The following is a 16,469-nucleotide window of genomic DNA, read 5'->3' on the forward strand; positions in this document are numbered from 1 at the left end:
AAGCCAAGAATGCCACAGAATACAACATCAGTCACAACGACCAACAACAATCTGCATCTCATCAACATTCCAAAATCACAACAATGATCACACCATCCATTCTCACTCACTCCTCAACACTTCAATAAATTTCGCTTTTTCACAATCACTTGATTTTCCCTTTGTTCAATTCATTCACTTCGCACATTTGTGTTCTTTTGTGGGCAACTGGTCACTTTGTCAGGAATTCACTCCCAAAGAATTGAAAGGAATCGAAGATTGGTTGTTCCCCTTCAGAAAGCCATCTTCACCAACAAAGTGATTCTGACAAGGAACTGGTTGTTTCATCAGACATTGTTTCATCATCTTTTCTGTCGTGTGTTTCAAGCTTCTTTGTTCACAAAAATGACAATCGCCATTTGCTCAAATCAATCACATTTCATTTCCAACTTTCTCAAAACCGAATTTTCTCAACATTCGTTGTGAATGTCGTCTCATGTCATTTTTTGTCAATAACACCACGCATCTTCGTTGTTGTTGTTGCAATGAATCAATTGGAAAAAAAAGAAAAAAAAATCAAAATCATAAAAAACTTATTCAATAAGTGTTTTTGATGAAATCTTCGTCTTCGCGCATTCAAATAACATTCAAAAACGAATAAACTCAAACCAACCAAAAAGACTGATTGCAGCTCCATATCCAACTTCATGCTCCTGAGAAAAAGTCCCAAAAGTGAAATGAAATCTTGTCAATCATTATTATCTCCCAACAAAACATCCGATTTCTCATCGAATCATGTTTCTGTGAAGTGAATGCGATCGGTTCTCAGTTCTCAGTTCTCAGTTCTCAGTTCTCAGTTCTCAGTTCTCAGTTCGCAAAGCCCAAAATCGCTTCTCTTTCTTCTTCTGCAAAGCGGCTGAATTCTCTCATCAGGGTTTCCTTGTGGACCGCAACAATATTCTTCAACGACGCATTCAACACTATTTATTGTTTCACATGAATTTCATGATTATTTCACGCAATTTTGTTGAATAAATGAAACAATAATCAGGTTGGAATTAAAAAAATAAATAAATAATAAAAAAATAAATTTATAAATATTCAACAAAATTAATTAATATTTCTTCCACAAACCATTCATCACTTCATTCAATCCATTTGGCTTCAACTTTTTGTTCAACATCGTTTCTTTTGTCGAATTCCTTGTTTTCGAATTCAATTGATGGCTGCCCACAACTCTCAAAACTGCTGAAATCTCATTCAGCCTCAAATGCATCTTCAGAAGAGGAGAAATCAAATGCGCAACAGAAAAAGGAAGATGTTTGTTGTTCCATTCTGGCTGGTCGAATGGAGAAGAGGGAGAAGAAGAAGAAGAAGAAGAAGAAGAAGAAGAAGAAGAAGAAGAAGAAGAAGAAGAAGAAGAAGAAGAAGAAGAAGAAGAAGAAGAAGAAGATGATGATGATGATGATGATGATGATGATGAATTATTTGAAGCATTTATCAAACACTCAATCAAACGAATAGCATCACACAGCACTTCACAATCCCCAAACAGAAAGCAAGAATAATCAAAAACTGATGGAGCAAAACTGAAAGGAGAAGGCATGGAAAATCGGCTATTGTCATCATTTTTATCATCATCATTATTTCCTGATTTAATCCACTTTCTTCTGATTTTTCCTTTCAATTCGAAGAAAAACACTCGAAAAGAATAGAAAAGGCGGATGAAAAACAGCAAAATGGATTTTATTGTTGATAGAAAACGATTTTTGAGAAGAGGAAGAAATATTCCTTCTTCTTCTTCCCTTTCTTCCCTTTCTTCTTCTTCTTCTCTTCCTTCTCTTTCTTCTCTTTCTTCATTTATTCTTTCATAATCTTCATCTGCTCCTCTGTTCTTTCTGTTCTTTCTGTTTTCTCTAATTTCTCTGTTTTCGTCTTTGCTTCCTCTTCGATTGCTTCTTCTATTCTTTTCCGAACAAATCCAATCAATTTGCTCGTTTGCGAGGAAAACTGGTGCAAAAACTCGATTCCATTCATCAAATGAGAAGGAACAAGAAGAAGAAGAAGAAGAAGAATTTTTCATCCAATCTTCAAATAGAGTTGAATACGAAGAAGAAGAAGAGAAAGAAGAAGGAAGAGGAGGAATTAAAGAAGAACAAAATTCCATTCGCGTTCTGAAGTTGATGAGCGGATTGATTGGCAGAAGAAGAGAAGAACAAGAAGAAGAAGAAGATGATGATGATGAAGAAATTGAAGAAGAAGAAGAAGAAGGATTAACAGTTTTCTGAACCAATTGGAGGAAAAAGGAAAGAGGAAGAAAACGCCAATTGTCAAAACAAGGAGAATAACGAGGAGAAGAATAAGAAGAACAAGAAGAAGAAGAAAAGGAAGAAATTATCAAGTGAAAAGGGAATATTTTTTTGAGAAGAGAACAAAGAGAAGAAGAAGAAGAAGAAGAAGAAGAAGAAAGAGAAGAAGCAAGATTATGATCGTTGTTGAGAAACATAACAGATTCAGTTGTTCTCCAAAGAGAATCATAAAGAAGCGAATGAAGAGAATGGAGATAGGAAACATCTTCTTCTGAGAGGAGATAGAAGGAAGGGGAAAATGAAGAAAAGGAAGAGGAAGAGGAAGAACAGAAAAGAAGACGATAAATACAAACAAGAGGGAAAAGAAGCAACTTAACTGCAAATTTGAGGAATTTGGTGAATTTCAATGAAATGTCCAACAACTTTGGTGTTTTCTGTGTATTTTGTGGGAATGTTGGTTGCTCGGAATAAAATGAGTTGCAGAATATTTCATTGTTTCCTTCTTCATTTCCTCCTCTTCTTTCTCTTCTTTCTCTTCTTCCTTTAATTCCCTCTTCTTTATTTTCTTTCTCTCTTTCTCTTTCTCCTTCTTCTTCAAATCGATTATATCTCTTAAACTCACTTCTTCCTTCTCTTCTTCCTCCTCCTCTTCCTTCTCCCCCTCTTTCCCTCTCTCTCTTCATCTTCTTCCTCTTCTTCATCTCCTTCATCCTCTCCACATACAAACTGTCGCAATAACTCACATATTGCTCTTTCTCAATCGGAATTCCCTTTGTCCGCTCCAAAAACGAGAAAACCAATGCAAACGGAGGGAAAAGCACTTCTGACAGAAGTTGGGGATTATTTGAAGAGAGGAGAAGAGAAAGGGAATAGGAAATGGGGAGAGAGGAAGGAGAGGAAGGAGGAGAAGGAGAAGGAGAAGGAGAAAGATAAGGAAGAAGAGAAGAAGAAACATGATCATTTTCTCTTTCTCCTCTTTCTCCTTCTCCCCTTCTTCTCATTTCTTCCACTTTTCCTTCTGATTCTTCTGCATATTCTTCTTCTCCTTCTTCTTCTTCCTTCTCCACTTCCCTCTCCCCATCCAAGTCCTCTTTATCCACAACCCTCCTCACAATCTCCTTCATCACCATCTCTTTCGTCAGCAACGAGCATAACACTGGGATAGCTTTTCTTCTTCTTCTCCTCAGCTTCCCCAAATTAAGCCCCCTTTCCGCGCTTCCACAACTTCCTAAATAACTGTTCGCACCCATCCCCTGTGCAACGTTTCGCACTGATCGAGGCTGTTGAGATAAAATGTCATCTTTTTGTGGATGTTTGTTTGAATGTTTGTGGCTTCCTTTATTGTTTCCTTCTCCTTCTCCCTCTCTTTCTTCTCCCTCTCTTTCTTCTCCTTCATTCAACAACAAATTTCTCTTCCAATTATTATTGTTGCAATCATAACCACAACCATAATTATTCCCCCACTCGCACATATCGCCGGGAATCGGGTGTGACTGAGAAAGGGAATATGACAGGGAGTGTGAGAGAAAGCGGAGAATGATCACTTCTGCCTCTTTTCTCTGCATATTCGCAATGAACGGTGGAGTTTCTTTGGTGTATTTGTTGAAAAAGAGTGAAGAAGAAGAAGAAGAAGAAGAAGAAGAAGAAGAAGAAGAAGAAGAAGATGATGATGATGATAATGATAATGATGATGGAGATGAAGAAGAAGATGATGATAATGAAGAAGAAGGAGTCAAAGAATAATCATGATCGTTATAGACAGGAGTACTAATCTCTCTGAATTCCTCTGAAAGTGGCTCAGTGAATACAAAGCCCACAATATTTGTAGAGACAAGCAGAATAAACAGAACCAATGCCGCAAAGGAAATCAGGCATTTATCCAGCTCCTTTTGGCTGTCGGAGAAATTCGTGTCAGAAAACGACATTTCTCCGAAGGTGTAATTTGGATTATTATATTCACGATTATTATTGTTGTTGTCAGTTAAATCGCTAATTTCTCCGGCTTTCAAGAAAAATGACTGAATTTTGTTGATTCCGTAGAAAAAGAGGTGTTTTGAGAGGGAAAGCAACTTAGACACAAAATTTGGCTCATCTTTCCAGTTGAAGTAGTCATCACTGTAATATTCAAAATTCCCCCTTTTGAAGAGGCCAGATAGAGAAATGAAGGATTTCTTCACAACAAAGCCGAAAATGCCTTTGATTCTGATTTTTGACAGGGAATTGGGAGAAGAATATAAACATAAAATAAATAAATAAATAAATAAAAATATTAAAATAAATAAATAGAATTACATTAAATTTTTCAGAAATAAAAAGTTAAATTAAAAAAAATTAAAAAAAAAAAAACACGTTTCAAAAATAAAATAAAATAAAATAAATTTATCACTCATAATAATAACAATTATTTATTTATTTATTTATTTATTTTTTCTCTCTCTTCTCCTCTCTCTCTTTCACTCACTCACTCATTCACTCACTCACTCACTCACATACTTATAATAACCGCATTCCTTCCCATTCACAAAGCCAAATGGCTGGTCCAGCTCGCCAAACAGCCCCTTCCCCTGCGCAAACGAATAGAACTGGCCCTGAATGTAGTTGTCTTCCCTTCTCAAGCACTTCAAAAGCACAAGCAGAAAGAAATAGCTCAAAAACACAGAAGCAACCAGCTGAACGAGCGGAAGCACGACTGAGCAAGCAAACAGCAGCAAATGCATTGCCCCCATCTGAAGATGAAATTTCGCTTTGAAAATGGCTTTTTGCACTATCACTGTAACATTGAACATCCCATTTCTCTCTGTTTTCCCATTTTCATTCAATAAACTTTGACTTTTTCTTCTTCTTCCACTTCTTCTTCTTCTTCTTCTCTCATATGCAGCCATCTTCCCTTTGTAGACTGCTTTCATTCTCCTGATGCTGTCAAATATCTGTTTCCGCTGTGGTGCCAGCGGGTTAAACACAAACGAAGGTGAACACAAAGCCACATTCCCAGGTAAATTTCTGTGTATGTGTGGATTTTCTCTGCTTGAACAAGAAATAAAGATTGCTAACACCCCGGAAAACAGTACAATTCTAAGCAGGTCTTCTTTCACGAATGCTTCGTCTCCAATAAAAAAAAAGGATGAACTCAAAACTCGGTTCAGAATATTGGCATGTAACCTCAGTGATAAGATCACACAAGAAATTAGCAATGTGACAAACAACAAAAAACCCCGAAACAGATTCAATAAAAGTCCATCTTTCCTTTGTGTTGAAAACGAAGAATTCCGAAAAATGTGCATCAAAGGAAATGACAAAGATAATCCAAATGGAAACAGTTGCAATGATGCAATATAAAATATTGAAAGGGTCATAGGTGTTGCGAATGCTACAAGTGAATGAATGAAATTTGTTTTTAATGATTTTTTGATCCTTCCACATGTTTTATCGTTACCAACGAAAATTTGTTCAGATCCATCTTAAAAATTTTTAAAAAATAAACAGTTGATCTTTCAAAATAAATGTGCAAAACATTCATACTGTAAATTCTGATCCAACGAAACGAGAAACTTATTAACATAAAAATTATTATTGATAAATTGGCCATTTTTTGGAAAATACGCAGTGTACAGGCTGTTGCGAACAACGATCCAAATATTTTTTTTCGTAATAATTTATTTAAAAATAAATGCGTATTAAAAAGTTACGTTAAAAAGGGAAATATTGTTATGAAAACCAGAATCAAATAAAATCCATTTGAAAATGAAAATTTTCTCTCATACTTCGACATCGTGAAACCATATATAAAAGAATAATTATATAAGAAATTATCGCAACACGCAATGAGGATTTAATCTGTTGTTTTCGAAATCTGTTTCGAAAAAACGCACTACAAACTTCCATTCTGTCAAATAAATACATTATGGCTTTGATCATTGAAAAATTTTTTAACTTTTCTGAAATTAACGATGAATATTTATATATTTAAATCTTCAATAAAAATTTTATTAAAAATTGTTCTTTTCTGAGTTTGTGAAGAAAAATCCTAAGACGTTGTTCAATCTTTTTTTTTCAAAAAAGTTATGTGTGAGTCTGATTATTTTGCGAGAAATGGTTCACGTGAAAATGTCCAAAGAAATTGAAGAAATAAAATTGTGAATTTGATGCCTGAAACAAAAACAAAAATATTTTTATGATAGGAAATAATTATTTTGTAATATGAAAATCTATTGAAAGTTAATTGATTTGTTTTCTTCTCTTTTGAATTGTTCATCTTCATAACAAGAAAATAATTGGTCTAATATCAGACATTTTCTTTCGTTATCATTAATGTTGTTGATTTTTCATTCAAATGAAGTTGAACATAAAAATTTTATTTTCAGTTAAATAATCTTTTTTGAATATTGTTGGATTGTGAAATGAATAAAATAAAAAGAAAGAAAAAAGAAAAGAAAAGAAAAGAAAAATTGAAACTCTGAGAAACAAAGAATGAATGTTTCATTTCCTTAGATGTTCACTAAATAATCAGAAATATTCAATGATAAATCTTCAATATTATTTTCTTCGTTAAGAAAACTAATCAATCCTCGAAAGCTAATTATGATATCTTCGTATCCTTCTTCTTCCATCTTTTCATACGCTTTCCTTTTTATCGTTTTTCTTTTCTCTTCTTCCTTTTCTTCTTCATTCTTTTCTTTCAATTTTTTTGAAATTGATAAGCAGAATATCAAACTTTGGCATGTCATTCTGCTTATCATTGTTGATTGCTGAAGTTCCTCCAAAAAGAAACCAGCAACTCCACTCTCAAACAAACCATCAATTGTCGCATCTTTGTTGTCTGCTGCTGCTTTAAATATATAAATGCACTGCTCGTTGATTTCTCTGTGATTGATTCTTGATACTCGATACACTTGAACAACGCTGCTTAAAGGCAAAATAAATTCTTCATTCCTCAATCGGAAAAAGCGAAAGAAAATCCCCAATGTGTGAAGCCACCTCCTTGTTATAAGCACTTCTTTGACTTCTTTTCCTCTTCTTTGTTCTTCTTTCTCTCCCTTCCAATCCACATATTTCATCAGTTCTTCCAGTTCTCTTCTTGCTTCTCTCTCAAAATGCAGTTCATTCATTATTGCATCTTCCAAACTTTCATCTCTTGCTTGATGCAGCCCATTGATAATAATTTTTTTAAAGATTTTATTATTAAAAAATCTGTTTATCAAAAACTTCCAAGCAGATTGATAAGCAAGTCGTGTCAGATTGTGATGCATCTGATGATATTTGATAATCTCTTTGATTTCATTCAAGAAAAGTTCTCGTCCCGCTTCCTAATCAAAAATTCAATAAAAATAAATACCAGCAAATGAAACAAAAATTATTTAATAAACAAACAAGCTAAAATATGCACACCGTCCCTTGCCAAATGTTGCTCAAAGCCAGCAAAGCCATTTCCACTTCCTTTTGAGTGTTCTCATCGTTCCCTTTTTTCAATCCAGCTTTCACAAGACATGGTACATAAACTGATACCAAATCTTGTGAAATTTCAATTTCAAGTGTTGAATAGCATTCACAAAGATCAGCCAGCAGCGCTTCGTCTTTTTCTTTTTTCTTATATTCATCAATAATCATCTTTTCAAATCTCCTGTTCAATTTAGTATGATAAAAACAACTTCCCGATGCATCTTTCATTATTTTCCAATATCCAGTATTCTTCAATATCAAAATTACATTTTCCCATGATAATATCTTATCTTCAATCATTTGATCCATTCTATTGAACAGATCTGTCGTGAAAACAGACTTGAATTCTTCTTTGTCCATCCTTTCCATTAGTTCATTCATATCTTCAATTTTCTCTTTTTGTTCATCAGCTGAGTTGTTGCTCAACTGCGAAAATAATTCTTCAAAAAATCAAGAAAGAAATGCAATCAAAAGAATTCAAAAAGAAAAGATGTTTGCAAACTAGTGAACTTTTCTATAATTCCTGTCCCCTGCATTTTTGAAAACAGAATGAGTGTGGAAAATAAAGCAATTTATATCATTCACATTGAAAGTGTTTATGTTTGATAAAATAAAGTTTGTGTCTTATTTGAAACTCAATACAGAAATATAAATATCAACACTCATACCGTCATTTTTAGCATTTGTATTTTTGGCAATTAATAACGGAGAAAGAATGAGTTTAAAAGATAAACTTTTGATGTTATGGGTTCATTGATCAAAATAGTTTCTTTGAACTGAAAAATGAATATGAAAAATGAGAGTGAGGTGAATGATCATTAATAAATTTTTGTGACGTGTGGCAAGTTTTGTCTTCATGTCCGTCAGTAAAGAAATTCCACATCAGTGTTTTTTTTTTTTTTTTTTTTTTTGAAAGTTATTTTATTGATGCACACATTTATTTATTTTATTGTTTTTAAAAATATTTTTTTTCAATGTTTTCAAAGACGAACACTTTCTTTCATTTCCCATAAATTGATTTTTTTTGTTAATTTTCAATGAATTATTCCTTCATAAAAGTTGTTGCGCATTGATTATGCAATTATGTTTGTTTAGCGTCTGCATGCTAATGTTTTATCAAATATATTTTCTGTTTATCACATTAACAGTTTGAACTTTTGAAAATGCCTCGATTTTTGATTTTCGTGTTCTTTTTCATTTTTTTAACCTTCCATTCACATCTAAATGCATTTAAATATCTCCTTCTTTCTTTTTCTTGCAACAAACTTCTTCAACTTTGCACGATTTTCCAAAAGCTCCTGTGATGTGCAAAGTGTCTGAATCTCTAAAAGAAAAAAAAAAGAAAGAAAAAAGAAAAAAGAAAAGAAAGAAAGAAACCTGGAAGATTGAACTTTTTCGATTTGAACAGCCATAAATTTGAATGGTGTGAATGGGAAAATTCAAACAGTGAATCAAGTCGTGGAGGTGCACTTCATGTCAACTGCACAAATGCAAATCTCTCCATCACTTCTTTTTTATTCAACGAATGCTCGACAAACAGTTATGGCGGAGCAATTCGTTATGATAACTTGTTGAATATCTACATTGAAAAATACAATTTCACAAATTGTTCTGGACTTCATGGAGGTGCAACTTGCATAGCTTATCCACAATCCAATTCTGATTATTCATTCTCAGAAAACAGAGTCGAAAGTTGTTCAATAACAGGTTGGTGAGGAACTGGTTGGTGTTTTGGACTGAATAATAATCAGTTAAATTTTCAATTCCTGTTCACAATAAGCAAGTGCATCTCAAATTCCGATGGTAATGATTCTGGCTCTCTCGCATATCATTGGAATCCGAATTGCAAGCTCGACTTGTTTTCAATTGTTGAGTTTCAGTTCATCAATAATAAGTTAACTTCTTCTTCCACATGGGGTGACGCCGGAATATACTTTGATGGAACTAACTCTTGGATGGATGGAATGAAATTCACAACTTTCCACTTTTTCGATGACAACACAGCAGAAAATAGCAGGTGAAATGATGTGTTCTTCAGTGGAAGTTCAATAGCCCAATCTCCTTTCCGGCGATGTGGATCAACAACCCAAGCAAAAAGAGTGCATAATAATGGAAAGGCTGATAGCGATGTGTTCAATGGCTGGCTCCCCCTCGTTGCACAGAACAAAATCGTTTCTAACAGCGTGACTGATGTCAATGCCTGTGGCAGACCCCAACAGATTCCATGTGCCACCATCGAGAATGCTCTCACTGGCTTCATTTCCCTCCTCCAAGACGCCTCTCTCACGCTCCTCACTTCAATATTTACTCCTTCTCAAACACTCACATTCGGCGCAGTCGATACAAAAATCACAGGAAATGATGAACTTTATCTGTTTTCATCAGAATTTCTTCCATTTTCATCATTTTTAACAATAAACTTTCCTCAATCCTTTCATTTACTAATTTTGACTGTTTTCGATTTCATAGAAAAATTCTTGAGCTTTCATCTTCTTTTCAACTGAAGAATAAATCTTTATTTATTTTTCTTGGAGCTTTAATTCAGCACATAGAGAAACATTTCTTCGTCATTTCTTCATATGATCTCTCCTTTTCATCAAATGCAAATTCTGTTTGTTGCTTTAAGGAATCATCCGTTTTCCTCTCTTCTATCATATCAGAAAGTTCTTCAAAAACATTTATTTCCTCAGCATTCATATTTCAACATGCCATGTATCCGATTCACTTAGCCGCCTTTTAAAAATTCTCTTTAAATAAGCCTTTTCATCTCAATTCCTTTTCTTCCTCATTTCACTTTCCGCGATTCGATGTCGCTTCGTTGATGCATAATCTACCGAAGGATATTTTCAAACTCGTTCATTCCAAACAAAAATTGCTTCAATGTTCTTTCTGTTTTCCGCTCATGCTTCATCTTCAAAATAAAAAAAGTCAGATTCGATTTCCGTTTTCTGTTGTAAGTCTGCTGCTCCGATTTTGTAAGCTCAAAAATCGCATCCATTTCACTGACGTTTTTATTTTGGTCGATATTCTGTGATAATGCTATTGTTCATTTTGCTCATCCAAATTGTTGTTGAAGGTGAAGCCTGCTGCACAATCTGAGGGTTGTTGGATGAAACGTAAAAAATATCACAATTTTTGTTGTTTATCGAAGAAGAAGTAGAAGTAGAAGAAGAAGAATACGATAAAAGTGAAATCAAAAAAAATCGTTAAGACGCATTTTTTTCTCCATCACGAGAATTGTGAATGAAAAGAAGGCTCATCCAATGATTGATTCACCAAGAAGAAAAGTGAATGAAATAATTTTCAGTTCAATTTGTCGTGCTGCTGAATTGAATAACATTAATGCATCAGAAGGTCGATGATCTGATCCAATGTCAAGTGAGTGAAAATTGCATTGAAGGAGTTTAAGAAGAAAACAATAACGATGTTGAAGATGGCACACTTGGTGTGAAAGGACAAATCGCAGAAGTATTTGAAGAAGAAGAAGAAGAAAAAGAAAAAGAAAAAGAAAAAGAAGAAAAAGAAATAAGAAGGAGAAGAAGAAAGAAGGAGAAGAGAAGGAGAAAAAGAAATAAGAAGGAACTGCAGATATGCGAAAGAAGGTAATGGAGGAGAAGGAGGAGGAGAAGAATAAGACGGAGCAATTGAGAATTGTGAAACGAATGCAATCCTTTTTATTAAGATGTTGAAAATAGCTTGTGTAAAGTCGATTGACAAAAATATTACATTCGATGAGTTGAGTTCGGATAAAATAAACATTTTTATCACAAAATTGGTTAAATGGAGAGAAACACAAACAGATGAACATGGAAGACCACAAATAATTGACTGCCTTTGTGTGGTTGAACTGCTTTTCCCTCAGAAAAAGAAAATTATGTTTGTCCGTTGGAGTTAATAATTCAGATGAACTTCATGTATGATGAGGATATTGGCAGAGAAGAATTCGAAATCGAAGAAGGCGTCGACGATTGAAGAAGTTGACGTCAATTGAAAAATTTTCAAAGACAAAAAAAAGAGAAAGAAGCATTTTATGATAATGTGATTGATACATCGATTCTGGAAATGAGCATCTTTTGTTGAAGTGAGACTGTTGAGTAAGGAAAGAAAGGTGAAGAAGAAGGTGAAAAAAAAGACGAAAAAAAATAGAATATATCAGCTTTTCCAAGTCATGTTGTACGATAGAAAAAACTGAATGTGCTCTGAATGCGAATGCCCAGCCAGCTAATCTGCTCCAACAAAAGAGTCGCTTCTGCCGAGCACTCTCAATAAACACTCCAAGCAAACTGCTTTTTCTCTCTTTCAAGCTCATATCTAGCATTGTCAGGCTATGCGTCATTCAAAGAAGATGGTAGAAGTCATGAATGTCATCGTTGAATGCCATCCAAATAAGAATAATCTCAAAAATTTCTTAATCTTTCGCGAAATGAAAAGAAGGCGTTTCTTTCTATGGCATTCCTGTTCATGGTCAATCTGCATTCATTCAAAGAACACCATTTAAGAAAAATGAATGAAATAAAAAAGTCAAACCATCTTTTTGGCCTTGAATTATTTTCCCATCTCCAATGGATTGGAAATAATCTGTTCAACTGGTTTTCTTGTTCTTAGAATCCATTGTGAAGCTGGTCATGAAGTCATGTGAAAATTTATATTCTCCAAATTATCAAGAAATGAACTCATCTTCAAAGCCCAATTCAGCTTCATGTCTTCGCTGATAGCTTTCCAGCAGGATTCGTGCAAAATTCAAATGAGATTGTTGTTGAGGCCTGCTGAGTGCTTCGTTCAACTCGCTTCCTCCATTGTTCAATCCCTCAATTCCCTTTCCTTTTCCATAAAACAAGTCCTGCGCAAAAGTTGTACCAAGTGAAACAAATATACATCGAAATGAACAAGTGGTTCAATTCAATCTTTCTGATATTCCGCCCGCTTTTTCTGCATCTTGCTTGAATTATTACTCATCAAAATATAACAGCAGATATTGCACCATATGTTTAGCAATGCACAACCAAGTTCATATTTCATGCGATTTCCCCCACCAATTCACTTTTCGCAAACAATCGATGCAAACGGCCACTCACTCCTCACTCCGCAAGAAAAATTCCTGTTCTTCTGCCGTTCCATAACTCGCATGGTTGCGTCTGTAATCATGCACATAAGCAGCTCAAACATGCTCTGGCCGCTGTAAATCATCAATCAAAAATCTTAACCTCAAAATTTATGGTTGGTCACCCTTATTTATTTGCTCAAAAAGAAGACTATTTTGGTTCAAAGATTTAATTGTTTGAAGGCAAAAGACATTGATGGACAAAGAGGTTTTGAATCCTGTGTTATTAAAAAAAATTTTGATTTTGCGTTTTTAATTCTTTTAATCCGAATATTCAACGAATATTTCGAAAACAAATTTATATGTTGTTTTGAAAACATTTTGCGATTTCACAGTCACCTTCAAAAAAAGCAAATATTTTTTGGTTTGCAAAATGTTATAAGAAATAGTGGCTTATTAAATAAGTGCTTCTTTTTTCTCTTTTGATTTTTAACTTTTTTAGAGATACTTTCACAGATGGAACAATTCACTGAAGCGGAACAGAAACAGAAAATAGAAGAAATGAATGAAATAGTTGATGGAATGAATGAAGAAGAATTCGAATCAATTTTCAACGAAGAAACATTCAATGAAATAGAAAAAATGTTTGAAGAAAGGAAAAATGGAAATTGAAAATGCTTTTCATTTACTGAAGCAAGTAGGATATTGCAGAATATTGAATAAGTTATGGAGCGATGGCTTTGATTCGTCTTCGCTGAACAAAAGATTTTGAAGATGACTTTTGAAGAAGAGAAGAAAGAAGAAAAGAATGAAAAGCTTCTTGTTGGTCTTTGTGAATGCTATCTTTTGTTTTACAGCAGAGTTCCATCTTCGGAATTTCTTTCAATTTGCGTGCCTTGTCTCCTAAAAGCTGCATTGAAGAAGGAGGAAAGCGAGAAGGCTCAGAAGGAAGTGGAAATAGCATTGTTGGCTTTTAGTAATATAAACGAATTTGTTGTTTGAACATTTCAATTTCTGTTTTTGATATAAAAATATTTTTTGTTTTGTTTTGTTTTTATTAGCTATTGGATAAAGAACTGTATCTAAATGAGGTAACAGAAATCACCAAATATCATCAAGAGCATCACAACCTTACTCATCTTGCCTATCAGTCTGCTTGGGGTTTTTTGATTAACAGATTGGACACTGACGAAAGCTTAGATGGAGAGATCTTGAATGAACTGCATTTTGGAAGAGAGTCAGCAAGAGAATTGGAAGAGCTGACAAAGTGCGTGAATTGGAAGAAAGAGAAAGAAGAGGATAAAAAAGGAAAAGATACGAAAGAAGAGCTTATTAAATTGAGATGGATTGAAACACTTGAGATTTATTTCCTCGATTTCACAATGTGGAAAGAAGGATATATTGGACTTATCAACAGCCTTGTTCAGTTATTTCGAGCAGCAAAGGATAATCACAGGGAAATTGGTAATGGATGCCTCGATGCACTTAGACATGCATTAGAAAACAGAGATGTGACGATTGATGACTTGTTTGAGAGTGGAGTTGTTGGTTTTTTTTTGGTGGAAATGAAACAATCGACTTTGGATGATGATATGATGTGGAATTGTTTGGATTTCTTTTTGAACGTTTCAGAAAGATTGAAAGAAAAGACGGATGGAAAAACGGACGAAACTGAACGAAAAGAGTTGAAAAGGAAGATATTTGAAAGGAAGGAAGAAGAAGGATTTGAAGATGTCATTGCAAGCTTTTATGGATTCATTTCTTTTGTTGACGAAAGTTTCCATTATGATTTACCGTCGAATATTTTAGATTATTTTGTGAATGTTTGAGGAAATGAGAAGCATTGATATTTATTTCTCAAATTTTTTTCATTATCATTCTTTTCACAAAATGCAAAATAAATGAATGAATGAATAAAACAAAACAAAATAAAATAAAATAAAACGAAACGAATCATTCTTTTTTTTAGAAGCAATTCACTATTAATAAAACATTCAAACACAGAAATTATAGGGTGATTTATAAACCCGAATATTTTCATAAACCTAGCTATTTTTTTTTTGTTCGTTAAAACAGAATAAATAGATTATAAAAATTTAAAAGGTAAGCATTCATTTATATATTTAACTATTATATGATAGCACTAAAATTTTTTTGTTTCAAATTTTGGTTTTGATGAAGATCAAAGGAATTTTTAATTTATTTTTGATCAATTGTTTTGCTCATTTTGAATCAACTCTCGTTTTTTGTTTGTTTTTAATTGCAAGGTCATAAAACATACATAACGAAGTTATTTTATTACAAATATTTTATGTATTTATCAATTTTTTCGAATGTTTTTCACATTTAATCGTTTTCATCAACAAATATGAAAAAATGAAAATTATAAGTTGTACAATATTTTTAGCATATTAAAAATGATGTGCATGAAAAGAAAAAGGACTGCATAAAGTATTTACCGTGTTAATATTTTGTGAAATGTTGTTGCATTCATTACACACATCAAATATTGAAAATGATAAATATGCTTATTTCATATTAAACAAAACTTAAAATGACTAATTATTAAGCATACCAATGCATTATTATCTTATTTATACGTTATTGTAACATATAAATTTTTATATCAAATAAATGCATAGATATTTTCATATTTTCATATTTTTTGTCAAAAATGATTAAATGTGAAAAACATTGGAAAAAATTGATAAATACATAAAATATTTGTAATAATATAACTTCGTTATGTATGTTTTATGACCTTGCAATTAAAAACAAACAAAAAACGAGAGTTGATTCAAAATGAGCAAAACAATTGATCAAAAATAAATTAAAAATTCCTTTGATCTTCATAAAAATCTTAAATTGAAACAAAAAAAGTTTTGTACTACCATAAAAATTGAAAGATTTACATATAAAAGTTTGTTTTTGATATTTTAATGTTGTATTTATTCTGTTTTAACGAACAAAAAAAAAATAGCTAGGTTTATGAAAATATTCGGGTTTATAAATCACCCTATAATTTCTGTGTTTGAATGTTTTATTAATAGTGAATTGCTTCTAAAAAAAAGAATGATTCGTTTCGTAATTAATATTTCAATTTCGAAAATAAATAATTCAAATTCGGAATTAATAATTCATTTAAGAAAAAGAATAATTCGATTTCGAAACGACAATTTTTTGATTTGAAAAATTATTAACTTACGTTTTGCTGTCAAAATACTTCTGATTTTTATCTCGTGAGCATTCTTTGTTTTTAAATATTTTAAAAATAATGCATTTCCTTATGAGAGATTTCATTTATTTTGATAAAAATTATTTTTGTTTGAAGTTAATTTGTAAAGAAAATGAATTCATTTCTACATATTAAAAAAAAAAAAGGTTTTTCTTATTTTTCACTAAAGAGACTTTTAAAAATAATTAGCAAATAAATTACTAGTCTTTAGAAATTCAATAAATGTGTTTGAAAATCCGCAATTTCCTTCAGGTTATTCGAAAAAATGAATAAAATGACAATTAATTTATCATTCGAGTGATGATTTTTGATATCGGAATATTTCTTTCAAAATTTTTATATTCAAAAAAAATTTCCTTGAATATAAGAAAATGAACACTGAAAAATGAAAAAGTTCGTTGAAGGCATCTTCATCTTTATTTGAGTGAAAACATTTGTTTTAAAAACAGTTGTGATGCGTTTAACATGA

The 16,469-nt window shown here is 32.6% G+C and overlaps 2 protein-coding genes across 2 annotated transcripts; one reads left to right on the forward strand and one right to left on the reverse strand.

Annotated features, from left to right (window-relative positions):
* Positions 1-498: 498 nt before the first annotated feature.
* Positions 499-5,194, reverse strand: MONOS_4650 (uncharacterized protein; the record flags this gene model as incomplete). Its single annotated transcript, XM_067874741.1, has 3 exons — positions 499-959; positions 1,114-4,181; positions 4,782-5,194. 3 exons carry the CDS (start codon positions 5,192-5,194, stop codon positions 847-849), a joined length of 3,594 nt encoding a protein of 1,197 aa, XP_067722348.1. The 3' UTR covers positions 499-846.
* An 8,345-nt stretch (positions 5,195-13,539) lies between these two features.
* MONOS_4649 (uncharacterized protein) lies at positions 13,540-14,750 on the forward strand (the record flags this gene model as incomplete). Its single annotated transcript, XM_067874739.1, has 2 exons — positions 13,540-13,761; positions 13,827-14,750. The coding sequence occupies 2 exons, from the start codon at positions 13,540-13,542 to the stop codon at positions 14,592-14,594; spliced, it is 990 nt and encodes a 329-aa protein (XP_067722349.1). The 3' UTR covers positions 14,595-14,750.
* Positions 14,751-16,469: the final 1,719 nt, after the last annotated feature.

This window comes from Monocercomonoides exilis (genome assembly GCF_001643675.1).
Source record: "Monocercomonoides exilis strain PA203 chromosome Unknown scaffold42-869251, whole genome shotgun sequence".
Taxonomy (NCBI): domain Eukaryota; phylum Preaxostyla; order Oxymonadida; family Polymastigidae; genus Monocercomonoides; species Monocercomonoides exilis.